This window comes from Podarcis tiliguerta, assembly GCF_965153285.1.
Source record: "Podarcis tiliguerta genome assembly, chromosome: 4".
In the NCBI taxonomy this organism is placed as follows: domain Eukaryota; kingdom Metazoa; phylum Chordata; class Lepidosauria; order Squamata; family Lacertidae; genus Podarcis; species Podarcis tiliguerta.
In genome coordinates this window covers 58427659-58443699 of record NC_139537.1, presented here as the reverse complement: position 1 = coordinate 58443699, position 16041 = coordinate 58427659, and the positions used below count along the sequence as shown (strand labels likewise).

Sequence of the window (16041 nt, the reverse complement as noted above, 5' to 3'; positions counted from 1 at the left end):
ACTATATATATACATCTTTCAATAAGTTTTGTAAACTATTGTAATTGATTGTGTTTTATAAATATTATAGTTAAATTAAATTATGCATTATTGGGGATCCGCCCTTCCCTCTTAATCTTTCCCTATAATTCAATTTTCAGTCTACAAGGTACAAATTTGCTTAACTACTCAATAGTCTTAGTGTTACACATCAAGGCTGAATGTGTTCAGTGAGTCACAAAAATGAAAAATAAAATAAATAACCATGCCCCTTGTAAAGATTGTCAGTAAGAATCTGATCAATCTAAATACAATTTTACTATCATTAAAGGCTTTACATAAAACAGCTTTGCATAATACCACAGCACAAAATCTGAATTACATATAGTTTCCTTAATCAAAGGCATTTTAATTTGTCAGAAGAATGCACTGAAAAAAACACTGAAAAGTTGTAGAAATTTTAACAGTCCTGCGTGCGAACCTATCAAAAAGTATGTTTAAAATGAATTGAAAGTTTTTCTCTATTCCTAGGCATAAAATGAAAAATAGGTATCTGCAACCAGGAATGTCAAGTAGCAATGGCTGCCGACAAATCCTCTTTCATAATCATAGAGCAGACTGCATTGATTTATTAAACAACAACTAGAAAACCATTGTGGAAGATCATATCTATGTGGAGGGGGAAAGACGCTATGGTAGATGCTAAAGAACCTCAGTTGTTCAGACTGCTGAACTCTCCATCCCTGCCCAATACCAACATGTATAAAAAAGATCAGAGAATTTGTGCATTTATTAGTTATGTTCTCTACCTTGAGAGCATTATGCTTAGTCTGCAACAGGTGCTGTTTACTTTTTATTTCCTCTCTTTTTCTTTCATCTGTGATTGTTTGGTGAAGCACATTTCCTCGTTGAAGCAGTTCTTTTACAGTACCCTCATTATCTTCACTCTGATTTTTTTTCATGAAAAGAAAAAGAATTAATGTAATCAACATTCTCTCCAAATATATATATCCACACATAAAGCAAGACTGCTTAGCCTATTGAATCTTGAAAATCTTGAAAAAATATATTGTGCTATTACTAGTCATTATTTTTATCATCGTCCTTTATACACCATGAATATACATGGTGTTTCACATATTAACAAGAAAAAAGCAACGGCCCTGCAAGCAGAAGACCTTAAACTCAAAAAAGTCAGCAGAGGGTAGATGTCAGAGGCAGGGGGTCAAGGAAGAGGGAAGAGTAAACAAAAGAGTAATATCCTTGGGCCTTTTTCATCAGGTCCCAAATGTGTTGTCCTTTGCTTTAAAGCTTAATTTAACTTTCCTTGCAGGGTAGCCTTCCTGCTGAAAGTCAGCCAAAATTTGCATCTATAGATATATGTTGTTTCATGCAAGTTTTATCCACATTCATATTGTGAGCCTCTGCCCCAAGTTTCTTAAGGATTTAGCAATGTCCCTGTGGTATAGAATGCTTATGAACTAAGAATTGAAAGCTTGGATACCGATGTTCATCCTTCAGAGCTACAGTAGAAGTATCAATGGGAAGCAGCAGCGACATTAGCCACATATTTTATTTTGAAATTATTTATATTGCGGATTCACTAGTATCAGGTGAGAGACTGTGCAAGTCTTGAACCAATTCTTGGATGCAGTGTTGGGGCAAAAAAATCCATGAAGATAATTTGACATTGTGATTTTCAGAAAATTTCAACTTTACTAATAACTTTAGTAACAACTAACAATACTAACAAATCAATCAATAACATACATAGAAAGAAAGCAAATGTATGAGAATCAACAATACAGGCAAGAGTTCACCTCACGTTTGCAATAGACATTTCCAGTATTTTGGTGAATCCTAGAATTACAGGCTTCCTGGGGAAAATTTGGCAAACTGCATTATCTAGGCACGTACAATTTTGTTTCTTTGTTTTTACTAAGATTAAAAAAGATGACGCTGCAGAGCTTTCACTAAATTTGATGTTGAAGACTGAATGAGTATCAAAGTTGTGATGATTTGAAGGTACCAAAGATTTTTGCAGTTATAAAATTATGCTGTCTAAAGTCATACCAATTTCACTCCCCTTTCTTCAGCTACACAATTTAACAACAGGTGCCTAATTATTTAAGAATTTGTCATGAGTACAAATAATGCACCTTTCCATCAACATTCAACACCTTTATAGAAGGATTTCAAATACTGAAATTAGAAAGGGATATAAAAAGTATAAATTGAATAGCTGACATCATCCACAGCTGGACTTTTCCTACCTCTGCTTTAGTCAGCATCAGGTTAAATGAAAGATTTGTAGATTGATCCAGCATATCTATAACGTGGTGCTGGACATACACTTCTGTCCATTTCAGAAAATTATTCCGAAGGAATAAGCAAGTATTATTCTATGAAAGTTAGCATTGTATATATTACTAGAACATTATGATGACAATGCTACAAACAGTAAACGCTGCAGTATAATTTTATAGCAGCTAAACAGAACGACAGTGTGTTTAACCTGTCTAAAGAGTCAAATGCAAACGTAGAGGTTTCTAATTTTTACTCCAGCACTTATTCCATTTCCATTTTATTCATACTCCCATCACAACCAATTTACCATATCTTTATTGAAGTCTTCCTCTTTCAGATTCACCCCCTGCTGAATTTCAGCCTCCAGTGGTTCAAGCAATTTTTGTATATCGTAGTTAAACTGTTCCAATTCCTTCAAAGGAATGAAGGGCTTTAAAGAACGGTTGGAAAGTTGGGAAGGGGGAGAGAGAAAGGAAGATTGTCAATTTTACATCACATACTGTTTTATTACAGACATAAACCAAAGCGACATATCTGTTTTGCCCCCAACTGTTAAATTAATTACATACACATTTTGGGTATTTTACAAAATAGCTTTTATGTAACAAAACTCGTGGTAGTACCTTGCTTGATCAATCTTTATTTATGGCTCTTACCTAGCAGTTTTGTTTATGTTGCAAAAGGAACTTCATCAACCATATAAAAACATCATAAATCATCAAAATGAAAAAGCAATATTAAAACTATATAAAAGCCGTAAAATGATAAAAGCCACAATCAACATAAAGGTATTTGCTGTTTTTTCAACTTCTTCACCAACAAAGCAAATATTCTTAATGAATACATTTTTGGCTTGGATTGTAGATGCATGTAAATAAATATGTAGAATGTGCATTCAATGAATTTTAAACTTTATGAGAACTGGGGAGGAAACACAATTCTGACATTTTGTTTAAACCTGGCCTATCAGAAATTCATCACACATTCAGAAGCAATTTTTCCACAAATATGCATATATATCATATTCTATATTGTTTTAAACTTCAAAAGATATTTTTATTAAAGGCAGAAATATAACCATATTAATAAAACAGAAAAGTATTCCATAAATTCTGAGTATTTCTAGCACAGTACATTAAAAATACACCACTTTAAAAAGTGGGAAATCACCTGTTCCCCCCTCCCCGCCCCAAACAAAAGCAATATTGGGATTTAGAAAGCTTTATGAGAAGGCTTAGTTACTGATTTATGTAAATTATAATACTGTCTTTAATTTAGAATCTTATCATGACTAAGGACTACTTATGAACTTCAATAAGCTAGATTTCACTTGTTTTCATTAATGCATCACATGGGGGAAATTAATATGTGTGTACTTACAATTTAATATAAAGTCTTAAGTGCATTCTAATACTAAGATGTAAAATGATCAAATTGTTACATAGTGAACTTCCATTTTTGTAAACTTTGAACATCCTTGTTGATGTGGTGCAATTTTAATCATTCATAAACAAAGAAACAAAATAAAAGATCCCTTTCAGATTCCTGGCATTAGATCTACTTTTAAGACTTTCAGGTGTTAAGACACAAAACTACTCAGCTAACACAGTGCCATAAACCAGCAATTTTAATCAAAATGAGCTTTTAAAACATGTGACAAATGACACAGGTTTACAGACACATAAGTAAAAGAGTCATCGTTTGGGAACATACAGTTCTGTGTTCCAAGCTAAAATGGATCAAAAGATAATTTAGCCCATGGCATTGCCCTAAGCACACATAATTCAGTTCTTCAAATATCAGTCTGAGCAATTTTGAATGTCAGCAATCCCAACTTCATTTCATAGAATGGGATCATTTCTTTCCATTTCTCCTGCAGCTTCTTTATTCCTAAAAATCTGCTTCTTTCACACTGGGGGTCACTCCAGAATAGAGTGACATGGGGTTCAGGACTGCAGTAGTAAGGGAAAATGGGCAAAAGCGCCTTCTGTTTATGAACCTCACGCATAGTTGGTCAAGGACTTTTTATCGCAACCATGTGAAATGTCGGCTAAAGGATATACACTGGATGATAATTTGCTGCTTGGCCAAGTTACTACTACTACTGTATAAAGCAACTTACATTTAAATAATCACCTCACCTTTTAGACCCTTGCCTGACCTTTATGACCTGCAACTGACTCACAATTTGCCATTCCTTGTTATTATCGACTAGAAATAGTGCATTCCGTGTTGTGGCACTGAGCTCATGGAACTCTTTGCCCACTGAGATTAGACTGACACATTCTGTAATGTGTTTTAGGCATCACCTTAAATATCTGTTGTTATAGCAAGCCTCCTCTTGAAGGTGGCCTATATTGTATTTCTGTGACCATGCTGCATTTTATTATGTCTTCTGTATGGATTTGTTCATTTTATTCTGTATTGGTTTTAAATTTTATACACTGCATAGGTATATTGATTTGATTATGGGGTATAAAAATTGACACGATAAATATATATAAGCCCTTGAGCAAATGCTATTGAGTATAAAACAGTAGATAAGAGCAGCATTGCATTCTGTGTGAATTAAGACGGGTTTTCAGGTGTTCCCATTTTTGTAAATTTCTGGTTATTCATATAAAAAATAATGCATATTATTCGTATTTTGGCATGAAGGATGGTAGAACATAAATTTACAAAATTGTATTTTGAAAATCTTAGCCACAAAAGGCAGAGCTGGCACAGAAGTTTGTCAGGAAGAGAACTTTGTTCAGCTGAAATAAACGGAGGGAGATTTTTATGACTATTTTGGACAAAAAAACATTAGCATACCTTGGACTTAACTTTGCTTCCACTAGAACATATTTCCCGCTATGGAGTAAGAAAGAATACCAAGACCTCACATAACCAGGTCTACCGAGAAGCAAGTCCCATTGAATTCAATGGCATTTGCTCCCAGGTAAGTGGGGTTAGGATTGCTGCTTAATACCACAGGTTTATTAAAGGATCTTCTTGCAATAATAATAATAATAATAATAATAATAATAATAATAATAATAATATCCCTCACAGAACCCACCTACCAAATCCTCAGGGAGCTAGGAAGTTCCAATAGACACAAATCAGATTCTACTTTCTTTATGTGAGAGCAGGCCCAGACAGAGGGGAGACCATATGGGCCACTTGGCCTAGGCCTCCGATTCCAAAGGGGGCTTCGGTCAGCATATTCACAATACTTACATATTTATAAGACTTCAGTTATCCCCAGGGTAAAAAAAGGGGGGCACATTATCTACCTGGCCTGGGCCTCTGCCTGTCTCTGCAAGGCCCTGTGTGAGAGGGATGAGAGGGAGTCAAGTAGAGACCCCACCTGTGCCAGTCAGACTGGTCCCTCTCCCAGCAGTCCTGTACGGTGGAAGAAAAAGGGCTGCGGGAGGGGTCAGCTCCAGAAGCTCCTTACTGATCTCTCCTCACTGCTCACAGCCTCCACAGTTTGATGGAGACTCTGCCAGCCTTTGGCTTAAACCAGTGATTTGGCCTTTTTTTGAGGCAGATTATACTTCCAGATTTTCCTTAGCCTCAACCTGCCTCACCACCAGCCTTCACACCTCAGTCTTCTCCTCCAGCTTCTTCCTCTTCTGGCCCATTCTCGGACAGTGGTAGAAGTGGCATTTTTATGTTCCAGCCAGCCTACCATTCATTCAACCAATCAGATTTTATGTGGCACAGAATTCATTATCAGACCACTTTTCCCATTCAAGGAGTGACCAATGATTTCTATCCAAGAAGCCAGTGAGAAGCGAAATATTACAATTGTCTAACACAAAAATAAAAAGAACCCAGATTTTCTCAACTAACTGCAACCTGCCAGTCACAGAGGATACGTAGTATTCTAAACTTAACCTTTCACATAGCACCACATACACAGTTAATTCATGTATCCTGTCTTGGTAAGCACATTGTAAAAGGTGATTTATTCATGGGCCCACAGTGTTTTTAACAGAAACACAAAACCACTAGCCATGCATTTCCATTTTCCTGTTCCCTGGTGTTTCTTAAAAAAATATTCCTACTTGCCTTTCCTTGACAATTTTTACCTGACTTTTTAAAAAATATACAAATATTTTAGCCAAGCCTGTTGCTTTCTAAAAATGCTATTAATTCCTCATCTTTTGGCTTCTATAATCTTAAAGATCCCTAAATAAGTGTGATTAAAAGAAAATGGTCTCAATTACAATAAGGTTAAAATCTTGGTCATATTTAAAAGACTAATGTATCACAAATAAAAATCCTCTCAGCAGTAACCCATTTCTTGATAAATACATTCTACCCAGTGTTTTATTTCAATTTCCATAAGAAAATGTGTCTGAGGGCAAACTAGTCAACATTAAATCAAGGCATGGCTAAGATTAACTGAAAGAAACAAATAGGAGTGTTGGATCTTCAAGACTGAACACAGACAATTGGTACCTGAGGCAGAAAGTTCAAGTAGCAACATTATACAAATAAACCACTCTTTAATAGCACCCATAATTTGCTACCTAAGGCAGCCACTTCATCTTACCTAATGGTAAGGTCATTTTTGATGATGTCATTACAGCTTTAGTACTTTATTTAAACCCAGAGAACAATAACATTGTTGCATGCCTCCTCAAGCTCTGAGTGGTACAATATTTCATGGGTCTCAAGCACTTACCCAGGGTTCATGTTTCCTTCGGAAAGAGGCAAAGCAGAGACACTGCTGTCTTTTTGATATATGATTTATTTACACACACACAAACACACATCCTGAGCCTACAGTGGAGGGATTCACAAAATTAACACCTCAAGAAGGCTTTGCTTCTTCCCTGGCTGCAGCTTAGAATTCAAAGAGAAATCAAACATCATTCTGACTCTCTCCATCTTACTCCATTCGCTTCTAGCTCACATCACTGCAAACTCTCTGCCCTCAACTCTGGCACTGACCTTCTAAATAACTGTGGGCACCTCATCAGGAAGCCAGCCTTGCCTATATTTTAACACTTGCTGGATCCAGGGGTTAGAAGGGTCTCAGTATACCCTCTACTCCCCCGCCCCCTGCAAACTCATAACACCATGTTGACCATTTATGAAGAGAGGAAGCTTAGTAGGCTGACCTGTATTTTGTTAATCTTTGCGCCGGACACAAACCAGAATAGGTAGTGTGGTGTGACAAACAGGTTGTTCATTAACAAAACAAATATTTTCAGCAAACTACAAATGGAGGGCTTCTTTATACATATTTTCAGGGCATACATATTGAAATGTAAATGTAATGTTCTGTGTGAAATGTAACATTTTAATGCAACAAAGTTGTGTATTACACAGGTACAACTGATCAGGAAGGAAGAATATATTGTTTCTGTGCCAGGTGTGTTTGCGCTGCAAAACAGGTTTGTTTGCACATGACAAACTATGGCTTTCCGCAGCACCCCCTAGCACAGTGCTTTGAATCCAAACCACTTTCTCTGGAGGGGGGGGGGAATGCTCTGCTTAAAAATAGAGCATGTTTATTTTTTCCAGAGTAAGCAGTTTGTATTCAAAGCACCAGACAAAGTGCTATCTGCTGATCAGTGGTTACAAGGAGCCTCTCTGAAGGTGCTAATCACTAATTGGTGCTGAAAGCACACATTCAAAACAAGTTGCTGCATCTGTGATGATTATGATGTCAAATTATTTACAGGTGGTTGATCCAGACCAACTATCAAAGTTGGGCCATGGTGGATGTGTGGAATAAGGATCTGGCCCACTAGCCAGATCAAGCTGCCTATCCCTGACTTACCTGGGCCATGCAGACACCACCTTCCTAGTCACTTTTACTTCTGTGCCAAGCTAAGCTAAGCCACAACTAAACCTTGGCTATAGTTTGTGGTTAGTGAGGAGAGAGCATAGTTATGACAGCTTAATATACTAAGCAAAACTTTAGCTTTTGCCAAAATATATGAATTGTGTTCTGTATTAACACTGAAGCTTCCAATTTTCAGTGCTAAGCACTCATGCATGAAAAGCATAAAAACTGCCAGTTGCTGACTGAGTAGATTGAAACCAGCTCCAGATTCCCAATGCTTGTCTGTGATTACGTGGAACTTATAATCAATAGGATAGTGGGGCAATTCCCATAATTATGTGTTTCCTTAGAACAGGGATGGGGAAACAGTCACCCTCCAGATTTCATTGTACTTCAAGTCCTAGCCAACATTACCAATGATTGGGAATAACAGAAATCGTATTCCAACAATATCTGGAGAATCACTACTTCTCAATCCCTGCTTTACAATATGCTTGTATGCAATATGAACCTTCATTTCTTTCCCTATTTTTTAAAAAAACAAAAATTTATATAAATGCCCTCTAATTTTATTAGTGAACCCTGAACCATTTTTACCTCAACAGAATCTTGCATAAATTTGTGTATAGTACATTTTGCGCAATGGCTTTTAGATTCTGTACAAGTTTCACAACTTCAAGTACCTTATCTCACCTAAGTCTACTTTTCACATTTATTAGGTGGGCACTGGGATTGGAAGTTTCAAGAAACAGTTCACTGGTGCTGAGCTAGGCACAATTCATGTTGGGGAAAGTGTATATGTGGACAACTTTGATAAGGCAAAATTTCCCAACTTCTGCTGTAGCTGTATTACCAGCTTTTGGAGCTGTAGATGCTGTGGTTGCATGCAAGTGGCCCTTGACCTCCTGTTAAAAGCCTAGTTGGGTGGAAAAGGCTCTGAAAGAGAGCCACTACATGCCAGAATATATAATACTGGGCTAGACAAAACAATAGTCTGACTCAGTATGCAGCAGTTTCATAATTCCGTATGTCAAGTTTTGTTTTTGTTTTCGGGTATGGCTCAAAAGGCAGACTTACTTCAGCTCTCTCAGGCTTCCTGAAGTTGTCACTTCTTTTCTAAATGTCAGTGGTTTAGCCCCTTCCTGTCACCCTTTTTCAAGTACAAATATTGGTGGGTTCAGGTCTAAGCAGCTTTGCCCATTTTCAACCTGCTCTCCTGGCTGCCTCCAAGCAAACTAGATCTTAAGGCTGCATTCCTATACATATTTACATGGGAGTAAATCTGACTGAGCACAATGGGAGTTACTTAAGGATAAGCATGCATACGATTGTGCTATAAGTTGCCCAGTTGGGCTAAAAAACCCCTTGTTATCCAGAACTGCCTAATGATTTAGCGAACTGGTCTTAGAAAATCTGGCTTTAGGAAAGTTAAAAGAAAAAGTACCAAATATTTACCACACTTATTTTAAGCTCTCTCCAACTCTTCCACTGATACAGCTCAGCAACCATAAAGACAAACAAAATTGGTGAAAATGATTTGCTTTTGACTCATTCTCACTGTGTTGATCTTATTGAGTTGCAAACATATCAGAATGAAACTTGTGAACAGATTCTTGCACCGGAAGCACCAATGTGAATTTGCTTTAAGACAACATGCTAGATAGAAAAGCCGCATGCTAGTTTTACATGTCCTCCATTTTGGTATGACAGCATGCTTTTTAGTGATAACAACAACAAGCATCATTTCTTTCTTTTTTTTCTCGGCAGGAAATTTTTGTGGCTAGCGAAAGCAATAATAATAATAATAACAACGGGAACTTTGCTTCTGGAAGGTACAGTTTATTTTACATACACACTCACACAAAGGCTCTTCCAATGTTTCAGTTTTTAAATTCCGGATTTCACTCCTTTGCCCTTGCTAGCTTCTGCTTTGTAAAACTTGCCCTCAAAAAACCCCAACCATACCCACTTTGCGAAGCCCTCTTTAGCATATACAAGTAGCTCAGCAAGGAGCATGTCCTCCTACCTTTTCACTTTTAATTCTTTCTGATAGGGCTGCAAATCGCTGGTTGAGCTCTGCCAGTTTAGGCTCTATTACTTTCCTGCAGTGATCTCCACGGTTTGTCATCAAGTCTACTGCCTGGTCACGCACAGAGTCCACCTTTGGACGCATATCATTCAGCTCAGTCTTTAAGCGCTACAGTCCATGAGTAAGAGACAGGGCTTGAAGTTAGTAATAAATGCAGGAAGGAAGGGAGGGAAAAGAGAAAGAGAGAGTGTGCAAAGGAATATGGAGCAAAACCATAAAGCAAACGTTAGATAAATGCTTGTGACTAAGCATACAGTTGTGTAGCTCTGAACAGTCCATGCCTAGCTTTTCATATATATTTTCAGGCTGACAGAAACAGTGAAACAGAAGATGAATATGCATTTAATCAAAGGCATAGGAAAAACATCCTGAATAACTTATTTTTTTCCTCAGCTGATTCCCTGAATAACACAAATATGTTTATTTTCAGAATAGCAAGAGCCTTTTTTGACCCCATTTAATAGCAGATACTCACACTGTAGTGCTCCTGTTCAGGGTACTCCAATTTCATTCCCCCTCCCACAAAGCTTTCTCTGCCCCCACCAACAGTCAAGTCGGCATGCTCAGTGTTCACTGGACTGTTTCTTGCCTCCTCCAAAATGTTTAACACCTCCAGGTTTTTTGTACTTGTGCATACTTTGAGGTTCCTCTAAGACTGATGATACCTTCTTCTTGAATTGTGGATAACTATGATAATATAGCCATTTGGATCATTATGAACCAGCACTCAGATAACCAAGATCACCATTAGAATACATATGCAGAAAGATTTCATGCTTTCTTCTTGCAAATTTCAGCTCTGTGACAGGCCACTATCTCTGACCCTCAATATAATATGGTCTGTTATAGGATTACTGAGATGTTATGTGTTTTGTACATTAAGAAACAAAGCTATAGAAAGCTTACGTGTTAATGGTATGCATAGGAACCAGAAGGTATTCTACAGAACAGTTTCCTTAAGGTATTTAAAAAATATGTTAGTACATCCCTGTACTCCACTTCCAGTGCTCTTAAAACAGTTTTCCATCACATCATATTCCATGCTATCATGAACTTACAGAAAAAAATATTTCAGTGTTGTTCTGGTGTGTGTGTGTGTGTGTGCATCTATCTATCATCTATCTATCTATATATTATATGCACACACACAATGTAGGTTCAATGTAAAAGATATCTACATATGCTCAAGAGAAAATGACCATACATTTGTATCAGAGTCTCAAATGGGGGACTCTTGCAGAAAGTCCTGTAAAACTCTGGTTACTGCAAGTAATAAGAACTAGTGGCTTCAGTTAAATCTATGCTGCAAGTCTAACACTGCAGATGGCTGGAGTGATACTATACTTTCAGCCCAATAATGATCACAATAAGCCAAGAGAGCCTCATCTGGCTCTATAAAACTGATGAATCTGGCTTGGTACCTTAGTTTCAGCAAACTAAGCTGTTTTACTTGCTTGGCCAATTGCTTGGCCTGCAAGCCGTCATCCCTAACAAATTCTCAATTCAAACTTTTTTGAAATCAAACTTTTTGTGAAATATACTTTGATTATACTTTGAACTGCTTAGGCTATTCCAACTGAGTTCATCCTGCTAAAAAAAGGAGTGTATTTAATCCATCTGATACCCACTCTTCAGAGGATCTGCCACTGGAATTTTAGGAAACATTTTTTTAAAAAAGAAAGACTAACCTGGGCACTTAGTCCATACCATCTGGAACAAGCATATGTATAATTTAAACAATGATAGGTCTAATTACTTACTTTCTAAAATGCTTCTAATTTCTATGTCTTTTCCATACTAAATATCCTCTTTACAACACAAAACTGCTTGGAGAAATAATGCATCCATAATTTCCTTAGAGAGAATAACTGAATTTCTATTCTATTAATACTTGGTGCTGTTTGGTGCAACAGAAGATAGGAAAGCATCTTGTTTTTACAAGGGAGTGAATGAAAACCCAGTTTCCAGAACACTTTACCAAGAGCAGTGGTTATGGCTTTACCAAGAGCAGTGGTGTTAACATATTAGGAGTCTCTAGGCTGAGAATCAAGTCCAATTCTGACATTACAGGAATGCAGGTTGAATTTCCCCTGCTCCTCTTGTCCATTATTGCATCAGTATGGAAGCAGAAAGCTTGAAACCATGATCAGTAAGATCTAATCCATTTATTATAGCCAGCACTAGATATTGAAGACCAGGATGTTCCTACTTCATAAAGGCAGGGGAGCATGGGACATTGAGATTTCTCTCTTGGATCTTTTCTTATTTCAGAATTCTGAAGGAGGCAGCAAATGGAGCTACACCAATCAGGGTAAAGAAAGCTGGAGGGGAAAGGGGTTAGGAATAATATTTCGTATACAAGTAGTGGAGCACAATTCTTGACGAGCTATGAAGACTCAGGCCAGGAATCTTAGAAAGAAGATCCAGAAGTTGTGAAAGTGAGCAAGACTTTGAAGAGATTGAAGTTTGGAAATATATATCCCCCCCCCCCACACACACATCATACTTCGATCAGGTGGTTATAAACCTGATTTATTACCAAGTATGATATTAATTTATATGAAGCACTGCATAATTTGTATGATTATATTTTTGCAACAGAAGTTACACATACATTTAAGCCATCCTATAATACGCTTTGAAAAATCCCTCTTCAAATGATGAACCACTTCCACAAAGATAATATCAAACTGAAATACAATGTTGTCAAATGAAATCACTGCTCAGAGAGCTTTGAAGTGACATGAATATATAACAAACAACAATCCTCAGAAGAATAGATATTTGATAAAAGGAGCAAACTGATAAAAGAAGGCTGGTATTTCATTTTTAAACAGATACAAATGGTATTCAAGAGATACAGGCCTAACAATAAGTGTTCTACTCACCATGAAATCCTCAAGCCAATAACTTATTTGGCTTTTGTACTGAATACACTTACCTTCACTATGCTCTATTAAGCAATTTAAAAGCTGTTAGACAGTGCCTTTGTTAAGAGAAAATGTGTTTTGCTTTTATCTAAAAATATTATTTGAAACCTGTAGGGCAAAAACCCTGGGGATGCACACTATTAGATTTTTATAATAATTTTTTTTCAGAAAATTGTATTTGTTACCTTAAGAATTTCTTCCCTTTGCTGAGGTTTTTGTGTTTCAGATTCATCCAATAGTATTTCCGTCCGATACATCCAGGTGGTGATGTTAGCAACATTCTGATCAAAATTCTCCATGTGTCTCTGATATGCCTGCATATAAAGGGAATAGAACATATTATTAAGTAATTAGTAGCTGAGACAAAAAGAAAAGAGAATTGCCCAGGTTCACAGAGCTGTAAACCAGCTTCCATGAGCACAGGGGGACTTTAGATTCTCAACTTGTATGGCAAAGTGAAAGGTGTTCCAAAAGCAATATTTGATAATGTTTTAGGCAGCTTTAAAAATTATTTTGGTGTCCACAAAGCACCTAAAGTAATTCTCTGAATTACTTTAAAAACATATTAAAAAATCAACCACTGGTTCCCATATAAGAAAGAATCATTCTATAGTGTGTGTGTATGTGTGTGCACTGTATGCTCATATCAAAAACAGTAACAATATCAGAACAGACAACTGATGAATTGAATAAAATGATACCAAGAGATAGAAAATTTGTTTGTTCTGATAACTGCTATTGCCAAGACTGAAGAAAAAGATAAAATACAGCATGGGTTTATCTTGTCCTGCTGTTTTCCCCTAGGAAAAACCACTCTCAATCAGAACAAACAGCAATTGGGTCCGTCCCCCCCCCTCCCCCCGATTGACATTTGTCTGATTTAGCACTGAAGAGCAGGTTTTCTCTGGGAAAGGAACATGGCAAGGAGAAAACCACTTGGACTCATGCTTTCTAGGCACAGCACAAGTGGAAGTGTGAATGAGACCTATGCCACAGCTCGGGAAGACTGTGTTGCTCAAATAAGGCTCATCTGGCAAAGGCTGCTACCTAAAGCACAGTGGTTCATCATATGAGGGCAGCCGCACAGCAGATCCTGGCATGCCAGTAGGAGTAGCCCATTTAGAAATCATTCCTAGCCTTAAGCATTTTCAGAGCAGGGCCGTCTTAAGCATATCCGGCGCCGTGGTGCAAAGATCCCTCCGGTGCCTGCCACACCCCACACCCCCGTTTCCCGGAGTTGATGACCTTTTTAAGGGGGGACCCCAAAGTTGTTGACCTTTTTTAGGAAAGATTCCCCAGAGTTGTTGACCTGAACTTGGGAATTCCACAAGATTTCACTACAGGGAAGGAGAGGTAAGAGCTGGGGGTGGGGGGAAACTACCCCTTCCTTTACTGGATAAAAAGAGAGAGAGAAAGTGGGACAGAGGAAAGCAGGAAGGAGAGGGCATTTAACCCACCGACAGAGAGGAGAGGAGGGTGGCGGTCGGGAAGCTGAGCCAGGGCAGAAATAGCGTCCCTCCTCCCGCCCATGCAGGATTCTCTGACCCCCTTGAAGTGAGTGGGTGGGTGGGTGCAGTGGGACAGCAGCAGATTGTCCTCGCCCACAACCACACATGCAGCGTACGGTGTGTGTGTGTGCAGCCCGCTGCATTTCGCAATGCTACTTAAAGGGAGAAATAAAGTGCACTTAGGCACAGCTTGGGGGAGGGGGGTGGAGCCAAACGCCTTGGGCAGATCCCATGAAATAATTCTTTCCGTCAGAGTTCAGCTTGGTCTCCAGAAAAGAGCATGGACTGAGTCGCAGTGGCAGCAGCCAAAGCAGCTCATTCTGCTCCTGGGTGAGGAGAAGGAGAATCTTTGCAATGCTTTGGAGTTCCCTTCTGCCCGCTGGGAAGCCACTGGTGGAGAGCTTTGACAGGGAGCTGCTGGGAGAGGCTCCAGCTTCCCCGTCAAAACCATTCCCACATGCCTTCCGGACTCCCCTCCTGCGCTCCCGCCATGCACAGGAGGCTTGGGAGGCAATCTGCACACCAGGGCATGCAGGGAAAGGGGAGGCCGCCGGCAAAGCCGCACAGCTCTCCCACTTGCTGGGGCGTCCCTGAGAGGGCAGCACTGTGGCGCAACGCGCCACTAAGCTCTATGGGAAAGACAGCTCTGTTTCAGAGTATGGCCAATGTTGTTACTCTTCTGGAACTGACGTTTTAGAACTGATGTAAGAGAAAAATGCCTGTTGGTGGTTACAAGAAAATACAGCTTTTCTTATTTATCTCCTTTATTCTAGTGGTGGAAATGAGACAAATATATAGCCACATTGATTTTTTTAAAATCAATATTTTACTTTCAGATTTTATTTTCAGATTGAGACAGCCAATGTGCATAATGTGCAGGCTTCATCATGTTTATAAATAATGCATGAGAAACACACCTTTTGGAATCATAACAGAACATTATCAAAACCTTTTATCTTTGTCTGTAATATGATTGTTATTACAGTTGAAACAGAATGATGCAGCTATAAGGAGCAAACATCTGCTGTCAAGTAGACTGAACATATGCTAAATGAAGTTGGCCATATTATTGAACTGCTGTTATAGCGATAGCAGCAATTTCCAAACATTGCATTGTTGTATTATTTAACTGGCACAATTACCACCTTTCCCCCCAAATTGTTTACAGTCGCATTTTACAAATTGTGATAAGACAGATATATGGGACTCAGTCAGCAATAGGTCTATCAAAGCTGGTATTTCAAAGAGCCAACAAAATTTTGGCCATAATGGTAGTGATTTTAAAAAAATGAACAGGAAAGTTCAAATCCCAGCTCAGCCATGAATTTACTGAGTGGGCTTAGGCAAGTTGCTGTATCTTTAACCTTCTGGGCACTAATGGCTCGCAGTAATAGTGTCAGCTGCTGCAATTACAAGTAAAAACTGTTATTCTGTGCATAC

General features: G+C 38.3%; 1 protein-coding gene across 22 annotated transcripts in view; it reads right to left on the bottom strand.

Moving 5' to 3' along the window:
• The window catches only part of DMD (dystrophin), a 984302-nt gene that overhangs the window by 502812 nt on the left and 465449 nt on the right, over positions 1-16041 (bottom strand). For 13 of the 22 annotated variants that reach the window (XM_083438913.1, XM_083438919.1, XM_083438923.1 and 10 more), the window contains 4 exons: positions 13279-13407; positions 10101-10271; positions 2594-2716; positions 789-926 (listed from right to left, as the gene is read on the bottom strand). In XM_083438913.1, the coding sequence (XP_083295039.1) occupies positions 789-926; positions 2594-2716; positions 10101-10271; positions 13279-13407 (561 nt within the window). Of the gene's footprint in view, positions 1-788; positions 927-2593; positions 2717-5564; positions 5638-10100; positions 10272-13278; positions 13408-16041 lie in introns of those variants that run through there. The other 9 variants (XM_083438924.1, XM_083438921.1, XM_083438916.1 and 6 more) reach the window with 2 other exon arrangements.